General features: G+C 25.2%; 1 protein-coding gene across 2 annotated transcripts in view; it reads left to right on the top strand.

Annotated features, from left to right (window-relative positions):
• Positions 1-20,376, top strand: part of LOC129608907 (uncharacterized) — an 87,700-nt gene extending 67,324 nt beyond the window's left edge. For both annotated transcript variants that reach the window (XM_055520698.1, XM_055520707.1), the window contains 7 exons: positions 15,239-15,677; positions 15,827-15,929; positions 17,618-18,029; positions 18,106-18,260; positions 18,377-18,421; positions 19,398-19,451; positions 19,901-20,376. In XM_055520698.1, the coding sequence (XP_055376673.1) occupies positions 15,471-15,677; positions 15,827-15,929; positions 17,618-18,029; positions 18,106-18,260; positions 18,377-18,421; positions 19,398-19,451; positions 19,901-20,127 (1,203 nt within the window). In that variant the 5' untranslated portion in view covers positions 15,239-15,470 and the 3' untranslated portion in view covers positions 20,128-20,376. The remainder of the gene's footprint in view (positions 1-15,238; positions 15,678-15,826; positions 15,930-17,617; positions 18,030-18,105; positions 18,261-18,376; positions 18,422-19,397; positions 19,452-19,900) is intronic.
• The last annotated feature ends 3,070 nt before the right edge of the window (positions 20,377-23,446 follow it).

Genomic DNA, 23,446 nt, shown 5'->3' with positions numbered 1-23,446 from the left:
TTTATATAATTTAGAGCGATTTATAAAACTATTGTATTTAAATTTAAAATAAAATATAAAAGAAAATATAAAATTTTAACAGTCTGAAAATTTTAACAGTTATGCTTGATTTAACATAAAAAGCAAGTTTTGGGTATAGAATAATTAACAAACAATATTCATACACATTGCATCTCATAATAATTTAAAGTTATTAAAATCTCTAAAATATTATTTTTGCAACGTTCATACTTTATAAATATTTTAATAATTCTTCAATAGAACGTTTTAATATTTATATACAATTTATATTTTGCTTATAGTTATACAAATATACCTTTAACTACCTAAAATTTTTAAATGAAATTATTTTATAAATTTTTATGTCACAAAATTTATTTGTATTTCGCCAAAAGCAATTGAATATAACGTAGAATAAATTCGTGAAATTTTAAGCTCTAAAATATGCAAAACAAAATTCCGTAAGCACTGTAGAACAATGAAATTTCAATCATTTAATTGAAATCAGGTATTAGGTAACAGGTTGGTTTTTATGTTCAGAATTTAAGTGTTCTCTAATTCAAATATATTTTAAAATTCAATATAGAAAACTTTAAGTCTGAAATTTGTATATCCAAAAAATTAACTTAAAAGTTTTCTTCAAAGAATTAATTTTTGTAAAACATTGTAATTTTCGCACTTTTATACCATTTTGTGGAAAAAATACAAGACATTTGATATTTTACATAATTTTCAAAAGAAAAAAAACTCGTAAACCTGCCCTATAGCGAATTACGTGTGAAGCATTTAACTGATTTATGAAGTAATTTATAACTTTTTTTTTCCATAATATTGGAATTAAGTTCGATTTTATTGCGAAAACTTAGAAAGAATATATGTGGAGCTATAAAGTTCGAATTCCAAATGAAGTCGACAAGATTATGAGTTGATTTACAGTCTAGTCTTTTTTATAAACCAAGACTATGAAATACAATATTATTAAGAACAACCAATAAAATACAAAAAAAAGATCTGATGTGGTCAGCACATAACCGACTGAAATGTGGATTGTTTAGTTTTGCGAAAGTGTTCTAGAAGATTATGAAAACGCATTTTAAACACTTTTTTCTAGACTAGAAAGAAAATGCTATTATTAGGACACTAGAAAGCTTTTCGTTAATATACATGGAAAAATGTAAATTTGCATCTTAGTTTCACTTTGTGCCATCCAAATTCCCTGAAAAGTACACCAGTTAGTTTCGGTAAAAACCAGTTTTCAAATAAAATTTCATCAATCTGTTCCGTAGATATGGTAAAAAATGTAAAATCGACCCACTGTTCGGTTTCGAGCCCTAATCTTTCCAAAAAATTTGTAGATTCATAAATATGAAATTTCAAGAAAATTGGTTGATTGTTTCCCTTTATATACACAAAAATGTAGAATTGACCCGCCAAAAAATTGTGCAGTTAACAGGTCAAAAGGTTAAGTTCCAAAAGTTGATAAAAACACATGCAAACAGAAACCGACAGACCGGCAGACAGACTGACACACTGGCAGACCAAAAGACAAATATCTCTCCAGAAATAGTTAATTAAGCTCTTCTACCTACCAAGTAGAAGAGCATTCCCACCGAAAAATCGACATCCGAAATTTAGCAGCATCACATAACCTTCCTTATTGTATGTAATGTGGTCTGTAAAAATCACAATGTACAACATAAACCTCAGCTCCATTGTTATATGTTTTAAGCTGACTTAACGCATATTGAGACCATAGTATTTGAAACGCTAATATTAAGAAGCATCCCCTCTTAAAATTTTGTAAATACAAAAAGTTAGAAAGTTATTTTGAGGGAAAAAATATCCCCTGCAAATTTCATTCAATTCATCACAATTACATAATTAATATATAAAACACAAGTGAAAAACAAATGATTTTTTTATATTTTCATAAAAAAATAAAAAAGAGCTTTAACACATTCATGCCTTTTGTGACTTAAAACATATCTTAAAATTTTTGATTTAAAAAGTTTTCTATTTGCAATTAAATCAACTATCATATCAGGTCTTATAATATAGAATAGAATATAATTAATTTGGATGACTTGATGTTCATTTAATTCCACAAATATGATTCTTGACACTTAACCTAAAAACGAAAACCTCAATAGCATATAATTTTCGCTTATTTCAAGCTGAAAAATATAATAGTCTAATTAAACTTAAGATAAATTTATTATAACAATATGGGATAGAGTTAAATCCCAAGAATTCAAACATAAAATTAAAATTAATGTCTAAAAATTCTTTAAAGAAACGATTTGACTATCTAATTTTTCTTCTTGCTATGGAAAAAACAGCATGTCCTGTAAGAAAGAAAACCATTTTTTTTTTCTTTGGTTCCTTTACAAAATAGCTCTTGCTAGGTACATTTAAAAATAATCCTGATAAAGTAGTTATTACCCAATAAAATTTATAAAAAAGAAAAAATTATATAAAAAATGCTATAATAAAATTTTATTTATGTTTACCTTCATATATATATATATATAAATTTATATATTCCTCAAAAGGAACAGATGCATACGAAAGATTTATAAAAAAAAAAATGAAAAGGAAAAATATTATTCTTGAAATATTCACAAATCACTATAACTTCATTATTCCGAAAAAACAACTGGTTTGTTGATCCTCGTTATGAATATGTTTACCCAATTACTAGCATATGTTCTCTTCTCCTCCACTCACACGACTGTGTTATAGTAAAATTTACATTGTAGATAACTTATACTTGGAAAAGCATGCAAAAACTCTCAAAATCCTTCACATGAACACTAACACAACTACATTATCTATCACTACGTTTATATTATTGCATTTTGCATTTTACATTAAATTTTCAAATAACCCAAACCACGAACTATTTTTTTTTTTTTTGATCAAAAATACGAAAAAAAGGAAATTGTGTTCTCAAGAAAGCAAATAAGTACAAAAACAAAAATAATATGAAAAAAAAATTAAAATCTAAAAAAAAATACGATAATTTATGACTAGAATTAAATTTAACACCAAATATACAAAAAATAAGAAAAAGCAAAAACAGAGAAAAAAAATAAAAAAAATATTTTTTTTTTTCATGAAAGTAACATGAATCCTTTTTCTAGTTGAAAAACAATTGAAACTCTTTTTACACTTTTAAAATTTATCGACCAAAAAAATGTAACAGAATCCTTAGAGACAACAAAAACATAAAAATACAAGAAAAAAATAAAAAATGAGAAAAACTGTAAAACAAATGTTTTCTCTTTTGTTTTTTCTCTCCTTTGCGAAAAGGGTTAATTCAGTTCGTTTTTTTTTAAATATATTACAAAATTTTCCCATCTTTACGTACACACAAATATAAACATTGAATTTCTGAGAGAATTGTAACTTAAGTCATAGTAAATCGTCACGTTATCTCTTTAGAAATAAAAAGAAACGAATGTTAAAAAAAAAAAAACAGAAAATCAAAAAAAAATTAAACAAAAATTTTTATAAACGATGCCTTTACTCTCTTATATGCATTTACACTAGTATATACATTTGTACATACCATACATTAAATTCCCTCCTACGAAAAAATTAAAAACGTTTGAAAAATATTAAAAAGGATACGCTTGCATTTTACCTTACTCAAAAATACAAAAAAAAATGGAGCAGAAAAAAAATAAAAACATTTTTTTTTCTCGTTTTTTTTTTTCACTACATTGAAACAATTGAAGAAAAACAATATAGGAAAGCGACAAATAACAGTGACTCTCGTCATCATAATGGCATGTAGCGTTAAAATCATTTCGCACCTACAGAAAAACACTGTCATCAGATGAAATTCATTCTTCATTCTGTACTTTACTCTGAATTAGACGAGATGGGGTAGTTTTGATGTAATACTTCCGAATTTTATAAAAAAAAATTTCCGAAATTGAGATTTTCACAATGAAGTTTAAAATCCTCTCAGAATCAATATTCTTTTTGAAGAATCAATGTTGAAATTTAAAAAAAATTCTTTTGAATTTTGTGTTCATTTGACATTTTTGTAAATTTCATAAAAAATATTGTTGAAGTTTTCATATTTACGGTGTTGAAATTTTTGTTACGAAATTGTTTTAGAGGTGCGAAATTTAATGTACAAAATGTAGATATAAATTTACAAAACCTATTTTTCCTTATTTATTCCATTTACATTCACGACCATTTGAAAAAAAAAAAAACGATTAATTTTGCGGTTGACAAAAATAAATTGCAAGTATGCAATACTGCAATCAATTTTCATCGAAAATTGCCCTCTGACAATTAATAAAAATAAAAAAATCGTAAATGTTTTCCTTAATAACTAGGTTTACAAAATTGTTAAAAGTTTTGATGATCGGTTTTATATTTTCTGTAGTTTGCTAACCTTTAAAGTAATTATTTACTATTGTGGCAATATTATGTGATTTTTAAATACTATTATTAAGTACGAGTACTTGAAAAGTCTCCGGCGAAAAGTGTTTTTTATTCACCACTTCAATTTTTTTCTGGAAGAACTGAGGAATAATTAAGAAAAATAATAAAAACAACCAATGTTTATAATTATATTAGTATGTATAATGTTTATATTATATTTAACTGAAAAAAATTATGCTGAATCGCTTATCACAAATTTTAACCAGCAAAGAAATATTCAGAAGTAATTACTTATATTTTTATTTATACGAATTTTTTTCCTGATTTTGTTCCAATAAATCTCAGTATCTAAAATAGAAATTGCATAATGTAAAATATTTACGACATTCATGAATTTTAACACCAAGCATCTTTTCAGTTTTATTTGAAAAATTTTTGACTTAAACAGCACCGTGTAACAGAGTAACTTAAACTAAGCGAGGACGGGAGTTTTTGGGCTAAGAACCAAATTGAAAACCTATGGGAGTTTTTTCGCCATTTAACAGTGCGTACCATTCGACTTTGATGAGCTTTGATTGGACTTGTGGAACACTGTATTCCGTTTCGGTATCCTCTGCGGCAGTATGGAGCTGTCTTGAAAAGTTCAATGAATTAGGTTGGCGCAATCGGGTCACTCTCTGGTGGATGTCAAGTCAAGCGACGATTGGAGGGCTGAAGAAGTCTTCCGGACTCACAATTAAATATTATTTCGATTTCCATAGCTAAATCAGGATTTTAAATAAAAAATCATAGACACATCAAAAAGAGGATCAAAATCAAAAATTATCTAAAAAATTTAAAAATTATCCAACTAACGAAGCAACATATTGCATGAGTAACAACCATTAATTAAATGAAAATCAACAATTCCATCAAAAGTAGGAATACTGTAAAACGAACTTAGTACAAGTTGATTCAATTTTTCTACTACAAATTGTGTTCTGCATCATTTCCATTTGCAATCAATATCTGATATTTTTCCTACATTTATAAATAAATAAAGAATATTTTTATTTTATATTTACTTTTAATTTTTAATCTTTTTATATGAGAATATTAAAAATTTAACATGAAATCAACCTGAAAATCTACTCAAAATTAGGATTAATGGTGTCTTACCTATGCACATATATACTCACATACTTTACAAATTCATATACATATAGGTTAATAAACTTACATAGAACGTTCATACGTACATAATATTAATCGACTTCCTAGGTATCTTTTGAATTTACCATGAATAACAAAATAGTAGCTGTTTTCTCTTATTGTTTTTGTATAACAGTTTATTTTTAGGGGATTTTTTATGTACATATAAAAAAGTGAAAATGATTTATGAAAAAAGGCTACATGTTAAATTACAACAGCGATTTGTTAAATAAATTTAATATAATAATGTGTGTAAAATAAAATAAATGTGAGAGCGTTGTACTCTTGCAGTAAATTTTTTAAAAATTTTATAAATAGGTTTTTTACAAATATATACATGTGTATACATGCGTTTATTTATAGGAATGAAAAATGATAAATTTATTAAGGAAATTATATGTATTTAGTAAATGATTTTTAAAGAATATTAAATTAATTTTAGTTAAAGTAAATCAAAACAATTTTCTAATTAAAATTATTTAATATGGCACATGTGTATGGCACATATGTGTCGTGTGAGTAATATTGTGTGTAATTTGCGACTAACTTGCTTGATAAATTTTTTATTTGAAATCAAAATGTGAGAAATAATTGAATTACCAATATTAGCTATTTTTAATTCAAAAATAGTTATTGGAAAAAATTTTAGGAAGAAATCCAATTTAAATAGTTTACTCAAAGAATAAAAATTCTCGTGAATTTTAATTTCATGTAGAAACTTTTTTTCTACCTAATACAATTTTATTTCTTTTGATTGTTTTCTTAGAATTTTGTAAAACAACTTTTACAATGACATATTAAACTCTGAATTGCTTCCATACAAAATGTTATATTTGTAATCTTAATGTTATATTGTAATCTTAATGTTATATTTGCACACTTTTTTATATATACAGCAACAGTTTTGTTTTAATATCTTCTCTGTTTTCGGTTATTTTTCTTCGATTTTCTTTCTTACTTTTTTTCTTGCGTTTTTGTTTTGATATTCTGACAGGATCTAATATATGAACAGTCGAGTATCATGACATGCAATTAGTGGATTCTCGTAATTCCAAAAATTCTATCTCATGAATTTTATGTAAATTATTTTCCTCTTATACAAAATCCATTGTGAATATTTATGTATGTATTTGTTAGCATGTACATGTGACGTAGAAAGAGATCTGTATACACGTGTGTATATATAATATCGTATATATTGATGTAAAAATAAGAAAATTTAGGTGATGCCTGCCTCTCTTATCTTTCTAATAAAGTATTTTCAATTTGTTGTTCTTCGGGTGATTCTTCAGATACTAGAAACTTTTAAGTAAAAATTTTACGATTTGTAAAAATATTTGCTAAAAAAAAAATTAAAAATAAGAAAATAAGAAAAAAAATGTTTTTGACTTATACAAGAAGATTCCATTTACGTGCTCTCAAAAAGTATATAAGAAACTGTGTAAATATTTAATAATGAAGGAAATGAAAAAGGACAAGAAAATAAAGGAAAAACAAAAACGGTGGAAAAAATTTCAAAACAAAAATATAAAAAAAATTTTTTGTAAAAATGTTTGAATATAAGATTGAAATACTTTTTTAAACATTTTTTTTTTTTGAAAAAACAAAAATTATACTACTTTCTAGTGGTATTTTCTTTAACTTTTCTACAACGCTCTCCCTTTCATATTTCTACTAGAGAAATATGTTATATTCTATATACAAGAAGGGTGATGCAAGTACCAATGTATATGAGTTTAAAGAAAATATTTGCGGCAAAGTTGGTTTAATAATTTCAACTAAAAAATTTTATCATATAAATAATGGGTTTTTCTCCTTTTTGATTTTCTGTACTTTTCCTTCTCTTCATATAGGAATATTAGGTTTCTAAAGGGTTTCGAATTGCAAAATATTATAACACTCGTTTGACAAAAGTAGTCTTTAAATATCGTTTTACTTTTAAGTGTGCAAGTAATATATGTTTAGTCAATTATTATCACATAATACAAAAAAAAATATATGGTTTGAGTATAAGCTAAATTTTATATTAAAAATTATAGGAAATTGAAATTTTAGCATTTTTTTAAAAATGTGTAGATACTAATTCATTGATAAGGTGTCATGGTATTAAGGATCAAAATTAATTTATTTAAAATTCCATTCTTCGTAGGAATAGCAAAATATTTTTAAAATTTCCTAACATATTCATACATAAAATATTGACGGAGCAATGTTTTTTTTTTAATTCCAAAGGTTTTATTGAACATCTAACGTGCTGTTGAAGACTAATTTTACAAGAGTCTAACTGTACGTAAAAATATGTTGCGTTGTTCAACCCTCCCTTTCTTCCTCATTGCGCTTCATTTTCGCCAAAAAAAAAACCATGAAATATTTAGCGTGCACATAAAAGATAAAAACGGAATCATATCAAATTCGTAAATACAGAACATAACAAATTATCCGACCGGCGATCCCATTTCCCATTCCGTCAAATTCTAACTGGTTAAATGAATAAATTCTTAATTATTTCCTTACTACTTTCATTGAATAGTATGGGATCGAACATATTATTTTGGTTTGACACCGCATACCTTAGTCATTTATTAAATGAATAATCATACTATTATACCCTAATTAAATATTACCCTAATTATGTCAAAACAATGTCAAATTATCTTTTAGAATCAGATTTTATTCATTAAATACGAATATAAATTCATTATATAAGCAATTCAGAGCAATTCACTTTAAATTTTGTAGCAAAAAAATTAAATAAAAATTTTCACTTTAATGTGAAATTTTTCATTTTTATTTTTTATGATTTCGTTTCTCTCTTTTCTCATTTTCAATTTGAACATATTGCAATTTTGTGTTTACAAAGTGTTATAAAAAAAAAAATAAAATTTAATACATAAAATTTTTCACGACAATTACCATAGTACTATTTTTTATATTAAAAATATTTGAAAAATTTTAGAACTTTTCTACAAAAATAAAAAAATTTAAATTGTATTTTTTCATATTATTATTACGCTTGAGAGAGTGTAAAATTTTTTGATTTCATGTAATTTTTACATTTGTTTTTCAAAATATTTTCAAATATAATTTTTTTGTGTTTACGATTTAATTTTTATTTTTTTTTTTGTTTTTTTGATTTGTTAAAAATAAATTCTAAAAGCAAGACGTGCGTACATATAAAATAATTTTTTATTAAAGAGTTTAAAACAAATATTGAGAAAAACTTTAGCAAATTAAAAAATTGGGGATGAAAAATTAAAATTTTTAGATTGCCAAAAATTATTGAATGGAAATAATATAAAAGTTTTATAGATATTGCCGAAAATTTGTGTATAAAAACAGGGCTAGAGCTTGTGTATGATTTCAATACTTTTACCATTTTTAAAATGTTAAAATTTTGTATGCTCGTCACTGTATAATTTGTTTGGTATGAACAATTAAAATAAACAAAAGCTTGAAATTTTATAGGGCAACTAGAAAACTATTTGTTCCCTTACTGATCTCTTGTTAAGAATACCAATTTTCATTAAATTCTACTATTAAACAATTGGTATATGAATAAAATAAAATTTAATAGCATTTTCAAATGATTAATGAGAAAACTATAAGTAATTAGAACAATCAATTTTTCCTCTTCATTATTTTTTATTTATTTCATATGTCCATAAAATATAAGTAGAAATAAAAATAATAATAAGATATTGAAAAATAGTTGAGTTTTAAGGTTATTGCACATTAAAAGAAAATATTGCATAAGCGTAGGGGCGTTTTATAATTTTGTTCTGATAACTACTACTACAGTTACTAAGAAAAAAAACTTTCATAATTTCTTTGTTGTATTAAAACATTTTCATAAATTTTTGAAGTATTACTCGAAAGTCTAAATTTAGAAGGGTTTGAATTTTGAAGAGGTTGAATTAATAAAATGTTTTTTTATTTGTTGTTGCCTAATACTCGTATTATATTTGCAATTTTTATAATTTTAAATAATTAACAGAAATTTTTAATTATAATTTAATTTTTCTACATATGTTAAAAAATCTTATTTCTATTAAAGTTCTCGAACATATCTCTATATTTATTGCAAAAAATTTATTGCAAATGAATAGTTAAAGGGGCTTGAAATTTTCATTCTGATAAATGTCTCTAACTCTTTCAATTATTGATATTATGTCATTTTACAAAATTATAACAAAATCACATATTTTACAGATATTTTAGATACTCACAAAATATAACAAAATTTAATTTTTCATTATTAGTTCTTTGCCTAGAAATTTTCTACATTTATAAATTTCCTTTAATTATGTATTCAGTTAAAATAGCATAAAAATAGTGGTAAATAACAATACTATCCCCTTCCATATATACTATCACTAATCCTTTATTAATTTCTTTTATGTATACATAATATATATATATATATATATAAAACTCTGTAAATGAAATACGAACATTATAGAGTATATGTGGAATTAAAAATTAATAAATAATAAATTTATAAACCAACAAAATAGCCTTAAGAAATTAAATAAATAAAATATTGTATACGTAACATATTAAACGTAAAATACATACACGTATATTATTTATGTAGATGTTTGATTACCACTACTAATAACGCGCTGTTTAGAATATTTCAAATGTACAAATATTTTCACAGATGTATATACATAGAAATATTTACATACATTAATATATATGAGAATTTTTGTATTTATTCAAATTGAAAAATTAATATTATACAATTAACATGGTTTTTTCTTAATTAAATATAATTTTTTAATGTTATTTACTCTATACAGATGTACAGAATATCACAAAAAAAAACAATTAATTTATTAAAGAAAATACCCTGCGAGGGCACATCTAATTTCAATTAAGTTTTGTATGAGTTTAAAAATTTTTTCAAGTAGATTTTTAATTGAATTTTATAAGGGAATGTGACTATTAATTTCATTTTGTCCTTTAGCTTGTCTATTCAGTATTTTTAAAACTTTATTGCATTTATAATGAAAATTATAGAACGAAATTTTCAATATTGCAGATTTGAATTATTATATAATAAATATACAAATATCAAAAATATTATATTTATAAGTATATCAAAATTATATGAAATTTACGACATAAATTTATAAATTTTTAGTTCAATTTAATTTCACATTCGAAAAATGAAATATTTGGGCTTGAATTTGAAATTTTTAATGTTTTGCTAATTAAAAACTTCTTATATAGAGATTTCAGCCCAAAGTTTTCAGATCTTTCATACTATTTTGACACATATGCAACTTTAGTTTCAAAGCAATTCTATTATAAACATTTGAAATTTTTAATTTAATTCTAAGAAAATACAATGCGCTTAAGACGAATAATATAAAATTATATCCTTGGCTTGGTATTCCAAATCAAACATATTCTATATAAATTTGATAAAGCACACAAATTTCATTAAAATGTTGCTTTATGCTATAGAAATTGAAGTGTAATTAACTTAAAACTTTCATCTTGCTGCACATTTTTTTCACCATTCTTAGTTCTGAACAGTGCTACAATGTGCATTATAAAATAAAATAAAGTTGGGTCAAACCAATGGTTTGTATTGTAGCACTTTTCCCTTCAACAAGTGAAAATTCTGCTTTTAAATACAGTCTATGTATACCTATCACACTATTAAAATTATTTTCATTCATATACAAAACTCTTTCTAGGATTGCATATTTTTGGGATGACCGATTTATGCAGTCTTTGAAATAAAGCAAAAATTAATATAAAAAGGGGTTAACATAATGCTCGATTTTAAGGGTTAATTGTGTGAGTTAAGGAAAATAATTATATTTTTTAATGTCATGGAATTTACCGTTAGCTTTTTGCGTTTATAGAAATTTGAAAAAAAGTGCGATTTCGGAAATATAAGGTGTCAAAAATTCAAATTTTACAATTTTCAAGGGGCGTTAACTTGAGAGGGGGTGGAGATGGAAAAAAATTTTCTTCTAACGAAATGAACTATTTGTTAATGTCTAAAAGTCCCTAAAATTTCAAGCTACTACAAGCTGGGGTCTAGAAGAAAAACGACATCAAAAATTTGGAAAAAAAGAACTTTAGATAACGGTAAATTTGAACGGTCATTTTGTTTTTCTAAAGTTTAACTGTAGTATACCGCGCTAGGGAAAGCAAGCCGCTGCCTTTCTGCGTTTGCAAAATTTCAAAAATGCTTATGGTTTCATTGCAACAAATAGTTAAAAAAGGCCATTTTTAAGGTTTTGGGGGGGTATAACTTCTAGAGGGGGGGAGATAGGTAAAAATTTTGTTCTACGGAAGTAAGTTTCTAGTAAAGATCTATGTACATATAAAATTTCAGCTTTCTATCTTCAAGGGTGTAGAAGTTTTGTAAACAAAAAAAGTGTCCACGGACGGACGGACGGACGGACAGAGTGAAACTAATAAGCACTTTTTTTAAAAATTTTTTTGGAAAAGTGCTAATTATATAAACTGAGCTTAAAAAAACTTGTTGCTCTTTATATCCCTTTAAATTTTATTTGCACACAATTTTCCAACCATATCCTACTTTGTATACATTGTCTATAAAATTACTGAATAAGAATACTTGAATAACTTTACAATATTAATGAACTAAAAGAATCCTTTTGAAACACACCATTGTTTTAAATTGTTTCAAATAAATAAAAAAAAAAAAAGAAAATTATTTTCTTTTTCATTCTTTTTACTATTTAAAATGGACAATACAAAGAATTTTTGCTTTATATGGAAGTAGTTCAAAACAAATAACTGTTGCGTCTTATATGAAATAAAGGTTAATGTAAAAACTTTCCAACAATTTCCTTGCATCACGGATACTTATAAAATGAATTAAATTAAATTTAAATGGAATTTCAACAAGAAATATAAAATGTTACTTCATCATCTTTGGATTCAAATCAAAGTCGTAGTTTATTTGTGAATAAATTCGACCAAAATTTAATAACTGAATAAATTATGTTCGTTCGACCTCTACAAATATATTCCAGTGGTTTCAAGGAAAAATTTTACTGATCTGAATTCTTGTGATTCGATTTAATTCCATCTTTGAACTTAATTAAATAAAAAAAAAATCATAAGTGAAATTAAATGAGTCATCTGTCAAAGTTTGACATATAACTGTAAAGAATTGAAATTCAAATACACTTAAAGAAAAATTTTTAAAGATCAAATAAAAAAATTCTTGATTTTAGTTTGACGTTAAGTTTAAAATTCTCTAGGTTTTTGTGTGCTCTTTCAGAGCCAAATAAAATATTTTAATGAAATTTTGGTAGAAAGCTCTAAAGAATTTGAGTTTGAATTAAAATTAAGAGGGGCTAATCTGTATTTGTTGCAAATTTATGAATTTTTAATTGAATATATTGGTGTTAGAATAATAAATTTTCATATTGATTGCTACTTATATAAATTTTACATGTGAAACAAGAAATTCTTTAAATTTTAGTCAAACAAATGGAATATTATTTGAAAAGGATAACCAAATTTAAATGATTAAAGAAAATTATTATTAATAATTTGTTGTCAACTCGGCCGGAAAACTTGAAATATTTTTTTTTCATTCCCTTTACTGAATACATAATAGGGGAAACCATAAAATGCCTTTTTACTTCCTTTCTCGCTTTTTCAATTTTGTTTTTTTTTTTTTCAATTGTTGGTTTCTTCTCATTTTTATTTTTCACTATTCAAAGAATTTATTACATTTAATTTACTTTGTGTTATTATTAAAATGAATTTGCGTTTTCCATCTTATAAATAAATATATTACATAAACAATATATGTGAGTACATTAACATAAACGCATACAATAACAATATATGCATATAAAATATAGTACTACAAGCATATGTAAATGATATTGTATGGAATTTTCTCTAAATGATATTGCACATATACATATGCATATAACTAAATATATATGTATGTAATATTAATATTTTCTAAGAAATATCCTTGAACTTCTGTGTGTCCTGGAAATTACATTTATTTATTTCCGTTTTTAGTTTGCCTTTTTACCGACCGTATTGTGTAAACAATAGGTAGGTTATGTGATGGCAACAAATTTTGCATATCGAGTTTTCGGTGGGAACGTACTTCTCCATAGTAGGGAAGTGTAAATAAACTATTTTTAGCAACCTGTCGGTCTGTCGGTCTGTCGGTCTGTCGGTCTGTCGGTCTGTCGGTCTGTCCGTCTGTCGGTCTGTGTGTGCACGCGTGTATCTCAAGTTCGGCTGAACCGATTTTGATGAAATTTTATATGTAAGTTTGTTTCCACCATGGCACGGATCGATCAACTTTTGGTATATATCAGGCCTCGGGAACTGCACTTTTTAGCGGGCCTGTTTTACATTTTTGAACATTTTGAAGAAAGTATTCAACCGATTTACTTGAAATTTTATATATAAGCTCAGCTCGACCGTCCGCAAAAATTCGTATGTTTTGGAAGAAATCAGGCATCGGCAACTAGACGTTTACTACGGGCCAAATATACATTTTTGTGTATATAAAGAGAAATAATCAACCGATTTCATTGAAATTTAATATATGAACTCCTCGTATTAAAACAATGAACATATAAATTTTTTGGAAAGATCAGGGCTCGAAAACGGATTTGCGGGCCGATTTTACATTTTTCACCATTTTGAAGAAAGTATTCAACCGATTTACTTGAAATTTCATATATAAGCTTTGCTCGATCATACGCAAAAATTCCTAACTTTTGGAAGAAATCAGGCATCAGCAACTGGGCGTTTACTACGGGCCAAATATACATTTTTGTGTATATAAAGAGAAATAATCAACCGATTTCATTGAAATTTAATATATGAATTCCCCGTATTAAAACAATGAACATGTAAATTTTTTGGAAAGATCAGGCATCGGCAACTAGACGTTTACTACGGGCCAAACATACACTTTTGTGTATATAAAGAGAAATAATCAACCGATTTCATTGAAATTTAATATATGAATTCCTCATATTAAAGCAATGAACATATAACTTTTTTGGAAAGATCAGGGCTCGAGAACTGATTTGCGGGCCGATTTTACATTTTTCACCATATCCACAGAACAAATTGATGGAATTTCTTGAAATTTAATATTTGAGTTCCGGTTGTTACCCAAACTAACTGGCGAGCATTTCAGGGAATTCGGGTAGCACAAAGCGAAACTCTACTAAGAGCCAAATTTACATTTTTCTAAGTATGTTAACTATAAGCTTACTAATGTCCTAAAAATTGGAAAGAAGTATTTAAAAGACATTTTTATAATATTCTGTAACACTTTCATTTAACTAGACAATACACAATGCGGTCGGTTATGTGCTGACCACATCAGATTTTTTTCTTTTGCTTTTCAATCCTGTACTCTTCCTTCATTTTTGTAATGTTATACAAAATTAATGTATAACACTTTGTAGTTTCTGTATATTCGAGAATTATGTACATACGCTTATGTTCATATTTTCCTTTATTAAAACATTTTATATATAAGTATGTATGTTTTGGAACATATATTTATATACATTTACATTATTATATCCTAATTGTTCTAATTATCTTGTTTTATTCAATTTCTTTTATTTTCATTTTTTTATTTTCATTACAGTTTATATACACAAAGAATTTACACCATTAAGAGCACTCTGCGAGAACTACAAAAATAACAGAAAAATATAAAAAGAAACAACAATATATATATAAGAGACAAAAATAGTAGAGAAAGCGCCATCTGAAATCATCTGACAAGAACGACATTATTATCCATTAGAATATAATAATATATACGTTACACACACATTATATACAAAAAAGAAATATATATTCAAAAAATAAACATTATGAAGAACGGTTTTGTCACAGATGTTTTCTATTTCCGGTTCAACGAGAACAAAACTAAACAAAAACAGAAAAAACATTTAACATTTACTGTTTTTACCACTTTAATATTCACAATAGCAATAGCTACTTTATTACCAATAGTTTACAGTATGCCAGATAATGAAATTGAATTGCCCAAGGATATTAGTAATGATTTTAAAAATGGAGTAAGTTTTTAATATTTTATTTATTTTTGTGAATAAAATAAATGAACGCATATTATGGCAAAGCAAAAATAAAGCATATACAATTAAATATTGAATTTTCATATTAATTTTTTTATTTTATTTTCATTGTAATTAATTTTCTGTTTTAGCTTGTAAAAGCGGACAACTTTTTAACAACTGGTTTCATACATGATAATAAAAATTATAATAATGATGACAATAATACTAAACACATTCATCGTAGAAAAGGAGGTTTGTATAATTTTCATTAATTTTTATAAGCACATTTTGGATCTCTTTTCTATGTCAAATAATTGGAATTAAGTGCAATTCTAAAAATTTCTCCGATAGTAAAATATTTTTCTAAAATTTGGTACATTTTTCTTTATTAGTGTACAATTTAGTACACAGATCTGTATTATAATTTTGTTGTGTTTTATACCGTATATTCTTCTGTATTATTATTTTTTCCAATTTTCGAGAATTTTTCTTGCTCAGGCCATAAAACCAAAGAAAAATAAGGTTCAAAGTAATCATCATATGGGTTTAATTTTCCTTAGCTTTTCCTTGGTAATTACTTCGTAAAAAATTTTTCAAACTGTGTACTTACTACCTTTTAACTATAGCGGTATATTTGTATAAAAAGAAAATAATTGAACTTTTCTGAAAATTCGTAGTCGAACTAGTTTCAAAATTTATAGTACATTTATTTTAGCGTAAGTTCATTAAAGGAACTGAGAAAACACTGAATATCATTTGGCATGTTCCTATGTACAAACTTCTCACACAAATTGTACTAACCAGTACAAAATCTCATTCGAATAAAAATTTCCTAATAAATACCGCAAATAGCATAAAATGTAGCAGTTTTCTGAAATTCGATGTAAATACACTGAAAGAAAAAATTTCTTCATGGCGAACTTAGTGTAACATTTACATATTTATAAATGTTTTACTTGGTATAACATTTTCTTATAGTTTTAATTTTTCTTAATTTATTAGAAAAATTTTTCGTAATTTGTGGTTTTTTACATAACTTTAAGTGTAAACGACCATTAACAGTTTCTTTATTTTTTCACTAATTTAATAGAATATTTTCTTTCTTTGTTCAATTAAAAAATTAATTTTAAATACATACATAATTTAATTTTTAAAGTTGGTGTTTATAATGAGAATTTAATATTACATAACATTGTGTTTACACGAATTTCCATTAATATAATGTAAATTTTATCTGCATTCTTCATGTAATTAATTATCTGTTACGTAAATACATACACGTATATAATTGCATTTAATTACATTATTTTAATAGAACTGCGTGTTTTATTTCTGTTTGTTTGTACTAGTAACGTACATGAAATACCATTAATTTACATATCTAAAAACAGCCTTAATATAAGAATTTCAAAGATTCATTTAATTAGAATTCGATTACTTTAATTTAAATAAATTCGATAACTGATGTTAGCATGCTGGAACTTTGTGGAATCAAATTTTCGAAAATATTTTTATAAATAATAGAATTTTCAAGAGGTCCTATTACAACAATCACTTCCAATCAAATTATAAAAAAAGTCATTTTTATTAGTAAAAATTATAATGGTTTTGACTCTTAGTGATAACTTTTTTAAAATTGGTTCAATACGATCCTATTGAATTACAAAATTTCCACATAAAAATTGATATATATTTTTCAAGTCTGCTATAATTTTCGGTATAGTGTAGTAAACTTACAAAATTTCCGTTTATCAAGAAATCAGTAACGTCCTTAACTTGCCAAGTAGCCTTACTCAGCTCCGACTATTGTTATTTTATTTTAATAACTTTTTTTATAACTGCATTAGCTATTGATTCTTGGCATCAATACGATATTAATTAATTCTTTCATTTTAAACAAAAAAATTAAAAATATTCCCAATTCTTTCTCTTATAAATAGGTAAACATCATCATAAGAAACTACATTCAAAAAAGGCTACAAAAGTTGAATACAAAGAAGAACACAATAATAATTCCAATATAAATCAATCACCTCGGAAATATAAATATGTTGAACAAAGTGGAAATAAATTTGATTATTATCCAATTGAACCAGTCAATATAAGCTATGATCCAAAAGAAGATGAAAAGATTAGATTCGTTTTAATAACTGGTAATGATGATGAGAAAAAAATTACAAATGAAAATAAGAAAAAACGTAGAAGACATAAACGTGATGTGTCTGATTTCAATGAAAAAACCTTAAGAACAAAACGTAATCCTATATTACCTTTGGTTATACTTAATCCTCTCAATCATATAGCAACAGTAGATGACATAAATAATAAAATTAATGAAGTCCCATCAATAAAGTATGTTTATCGAATTTTGATTATTTATTGTTGTTCTTTTTTAATATTTTATTTTTGCTTTTATTATATTTTAAAGATACGCTATTCCTGGCTTATATTACAATGCTATTACACCACAAAAACCCAGAGAACCTACATTTACTAGTACACGAATTATTGATGGACCTGTTTGGGATAGAAGACCAATAAAGAGGATACATGATAAAGATGTACGAACTGATGGTTCAAGTTGTAAGTATATTTGAGAAAATTTTTTATGAAATTGTCGCAACATACATATTTGTCATGCGTTATTTAGTGTAATGCTATGCTTATGTATTAAATTTTTTTTTATTTTACAATTTTAGCACCAAATTCAATTAATCCTGGATTTTCGCCACCCGGCATTTTAGGTGAGTTTTCCAAATTTAGAATTTCATACACAAAATTTAAAATTTCAAGAAATGAGCATGAAATATTTTAACCCATTTTCGTTGTTTTATTTGAAACATTTATTTACGTTCTAATTTACATTTTCATGCATACAATCATAGTTTTGGCATTTTATAGTTTTCTAATTTTGATAGTCTTAAAATACAGACTCTAATAAATTATTTTCAATAATTCTAAATGCATTAATATTAACGCATTTAGAAACATCTTCAAAATTAGATTAACCAAAATTATTTCAAATTTTGTAATACTAAACAAATTATTTGCAACAAAACTTCTACAATGCGGTCCAATTTTCATAAGGGGAGGGAGGTGGTGCAGATATACTCGTTTTCGAACAATAGCCTATTGAAAAAAAAGTTACCAGATTTTTCTTGCATATAAATAAAAGCTTATAACTTTGAAACCATGCATCATAGAGAACATATTGGGGGCTTATTTACAGACAATTGATTGCTCTTTGTTTTCGGCCTGAATATCAATTTCATTTGAGCCATAGAAAAACTCGTCAAAGTCAGAGTTTTTGTTTTTTTTCTTAGAAATTTTTTTTTGTAAAATACTCGAAATTTTTCTAAAATTTTTGTTAACATTTTTTTTTCTTCTGTTTTTTTGATGCGCTACAATTAGATCTAAAAAGTAACGCTTATAACATTTTTCTCTACCTCTGATAGTTTTGACAATACGTGTCAGATGTGTTCAAAAATTATGCAAAAAATGTAAATTTTATAAAAACCGTTCAAATTGTGCGTTACACAGGCAACCATAAAAAATTATACAATAACCTTATTACAAACTCATTATTCTTAAATTTAAAAATAACCTTTAGTAAGCAAGAAGTTAGTTCCTCAGTTTCACGAAAAAAAAATAATAAAAGCTAGTCATTTTAAATAAATTAAAAACCGTTTTATTTTCCGTTATTTCTTATTTTTATTGCAGTGCCAATCAAAAACCCGAATACACCGTCACAATCAAGTACTTCTGTAGGAACAGGTATGTCAAAAGAAAATGAAAGGAGTGTAAAAACAATTTTCAATGTTTGTAAAAATTTCAAAATAAAAAAAAATAAATTCCAAAATTTAATTAATTTGAAATTAATTGAAAAATTAAAAACTTTTTCAATTACATAAAAATTATTAATCAATTTGTTTTTGTTCTTATGTGTATTTGCATGCAAATTTTAATTTACAATATCACCGCTTTTGTTTTGTCACAACATTTGCTGCTTTAATAAATCATAACATCCTACGCGAAATAATTAAAATTAATTTATTTGCAGAAATTACAAAAAAAAAAATGAAGCAAATTTAATCCATTAACATTTTATTTTTTGCTTGTGTTTTTTTATTTTTTACATTCCTTTCACAATTTTTTTATTTTATTTTCACTTATGTAATTCTCCACAATTTTTTATGCATTATTTATTTTTTTTTTTTTTGTAGGTGCCCCACCAGCTGTTGCACAAAATGAAAACACTGGTCCATCAAATTGTATTTGGGCCATAGTTAATTGCTGTTCAAAGAGTAATACAACAATACGTTATGGATGTTTTGAACAAATTGGTTGTGTTGGTGCATTTTGGGATTTTAACCCTTGTGGTGATAATTGGCAACGAAAAGCTGTAGAAGAAGCTGAAAAATTCTTTGATGAAGATGATACAGATTATTAGCTATTAGATTTAAAATTAATTAATTACGATTTGAATAATTTTTTTTTTCCTGTGTAAATTATAATGAAAACTATTTTTAAGCTTTTGCTTTAAACTTATTTGAAATAAGATTAATAATAAACGAAATAGATATGTGTATACATAATCTGTATGTATGTATAATTATACAAGAATCTTGTAAATTAAAATGAATTTATTTTTTTTTTGGGATCCGACACCAAATACTTATGTCACTTTTAAGATTTTTCTTCATTTTTGATTTTTTGTTGATCAAAATTTTTAAAAACTCATAAATATTTCAAATACATATTTTAATGTAAATATCATAATGTTTTTTATATAAAAAATATATTTATTGATAGAAAAGTGATTTCTTTGAAATTTATTAAAAAATTAAGGTATAAACAAAGTTTTCAAAAAATGCTTATTAATTATAAGCTTTTTAACCGACCGCGTTGCATACAATTAGGGAGTTTATGTGTTAGACTAAAATTTTGCATGTTGATTTTCTATGGAAACGCACATTTTTGTCGAGCAGAATAAACAAACTATTTTTAGTAAACTGTGTGTTTGCGTGTGAACGCAGAATTGGATATAGTGAGCATTTACTAAAAGCCAAATATGCAATTTTCTAGGTATCTTGACTAAAAGTTTACTAGCGTCTTTAAATTTGAAAAACATGTTCATAATTTTGTGCAACGCTTCTGTTAAACTAGACAATCACACAATCAAATCACACAATCTGTCACCCAATCTGTCAAATAAAGCGTTTATCACAATAATATGAATATCTATCAAGAAACTGAAATATAATCAAAAAATTTTTTAAAAAGTCGAACCATAAATATTATAAAATTTTTTGAAATTTTTAACAGCTGAAATTGTCATTTGATTTAAACTACTACTTGTCTAAATTGTCAATGTTACTTTTCAAGCATAATAGCTTCAACGACAATACAATCTTATTTAAAGATAACATTTGCCAAATTACTTTAAAATCATACAATTTTAATGGTTTCATTCAAAACATGAGTTTGAGTAATTGGATGGTAATTATTAAGTCATCAATCAATTTATAAGACATCATTAATGAAAATTTTTATTATAATTAATTTTGCATTTCTTTCTAATTAAATTTTAATTATCTTCTATTATGTAACAAACATATGACGTTTAATTATTCAATTCGCAATGATTATTTGCTCAACAGTATTCTAATTCAATTATATTAATATAGTATGTGTGTAAATGTAAAAATAATATGACACATACCGACATACGCATAATTGCAATATAATTATAAATCTCATAATTGGAATTAATGCAAGTTCACAATACAAAAGTTTTTTATAAAATTTTTGCGAAAAATAATTGTAAATATAAATTTACCTTTTTAAGGCATCTATTGAATTGCAAAAGAATGGGGTATCCAGCCATACTTTTTGCAATTTAATCAATACCACAAAGTTTCTGTTTCGAAATTATTTTTGGGGATCTAGTTTCATAAAAAATTTTGTTTGCATCCGGTGGTCATGCAATAGTTATGTAAAAATAAAATAAACGTTTAATTCTAATATTTCGAGTAAAATCTGCGTGCTAAAGTGGTTTGCAGCTGGACCCTTTTGGATTGGCCGTCCAACATTTCCATTGAAAATTTGCAGTGTTTCTGTATTTTTCTTCCAATTTAAAAACCAAAATCATTGCATTGCAAACAACGTAATGAAAATTGTTCTTCTTCAGGAAGCAAAAAAACATTTTGCAACGCATATGACATTGACATTTTTGAAATTTGGAAAAGAAACAACTGTATAAAAAATATAATGGAAGCTTGACTATTAAGTAAAAACAAAAAACCGCATAGATTTCACATTTCATTGAGTCAAAAAAATATTCAAATAAATTTAAAAAAAATGTCTTTTAAAAAACCTTGGCACATTTCACCATTTTAATTAACATTCGTACTGATTTCATTTTGTTCCATCTTAATTTCAAATAAAAATTTATAAACTTTATACAATAGGGCTGGAATTTCTCGTATATTCTAATAGAATCACCTTACTTTTACAACCTCACTTCCAGTTATTACGGTTATGGTTCCTGCCAAATCAAGAATTAATAAATTGGTAAATAACTAGTAAAATATCAATATTTACTTTCCATAATAAATTATAAGCGAAGGTTGTGAAAGTTTGAAATGTCAACAAATCATTGCACTGTTACTAGTAACCTGATTCCAAAAACTTTATCTTAAAAACATTTTTTTTATCCTACTTCGCTCTTGGGAGGAGCATAGGCTTAATACATAGTATTGTAGATAACCATGAATCAGTTTCTGGTGTCATTGAGTTTACCAGACATGTGACGGGCCTATCGTAAAAATAAATTAGTGCTACAATAACATAATAAACACATGATAAGGAGAGTATACTAAAAATAAACTAAATAGATAATTAAATATATAGACTAAAATTACTCAAGAGATTTAAATTTAGAGCTTGGAAATTTAAATTTTCATTTACAGAAGATTTGAAATGAGGATTCAAAAATGAGGAAGTGTTAAAACAAATTCATATTAAAGTGACTATAATCTAAATGATCATACATTTATTCCAAGCATTCTACAGCATTATTTCGAAATCGAATACAATATTTACTTATAATTTCCAAATCGTCTAATGTAAACGAAATGTTTAAGGGTCCATGAAACTCTAGAGGCATAGACGATATAGCCGTACAGGTATGAAAGTAAATTTACATAATATATATTATATATTTAAGATTTTTTATTTTTATGAAAAGAAAAGGTTTCCGAAGAAAAATTAAAGAAAAAAGCCGTTATCACGTTTTATTAGACTTTTTGGAAAGAAATTAAAAAAATCAAAAATATTCTCAAAAATAAACAATTTATTTTAAAGTAGAGAAAAGTGAACGCCTTTTATAATACCCTCCTCAAGGCACATACATCTATATGTATATTCATCTTTAAGTGTACACAACCCTTATGCTAAATGCGATTAAAGGTAGCAGAAAATAAAATATCCTTTTTATTTTCAAAATGGGCTGCGAAAAAAAAAGAACATTAAATTTAATTTCAGACGAAATTTTTAAGAAAAAGTTTAAAAGTTAATTTTGATTGGAGCGAAATAATCATTAGAAAAAATATTCTAAAATCGTTATGGCTCTTTTTTCTTTTGACTTTGTTAAATATTTTTGTACTTTTCGAATAATTAAAGATATTTTGCATTAAATTATATAGATACTTCTTTTGAAATTGCTTACTCTACGTTCCAAGCAGTTATCCTGATTGAATATACAAAAA

Source organism: Condylostylus longicornis, unplaced genomic scaffold (assembly GCF_029603195.1).
Source record: "Condylostylus longicornis isolate FDR11 unplaced genomic scaffold, ASM2960319v2 ptg000004l, whole genome shotgun sequence".
Classification (NCBI taxonomy): domain Eukaryota; kingdom Metazoa; phylum Arthropoda; class Insecta; order Diptera; family Dolichopodidae; genus Condylostylus; species Condylostylus longicornis.
This window is presented reverse-complemented; position numbering and strand designations above follow the sequence as displayed.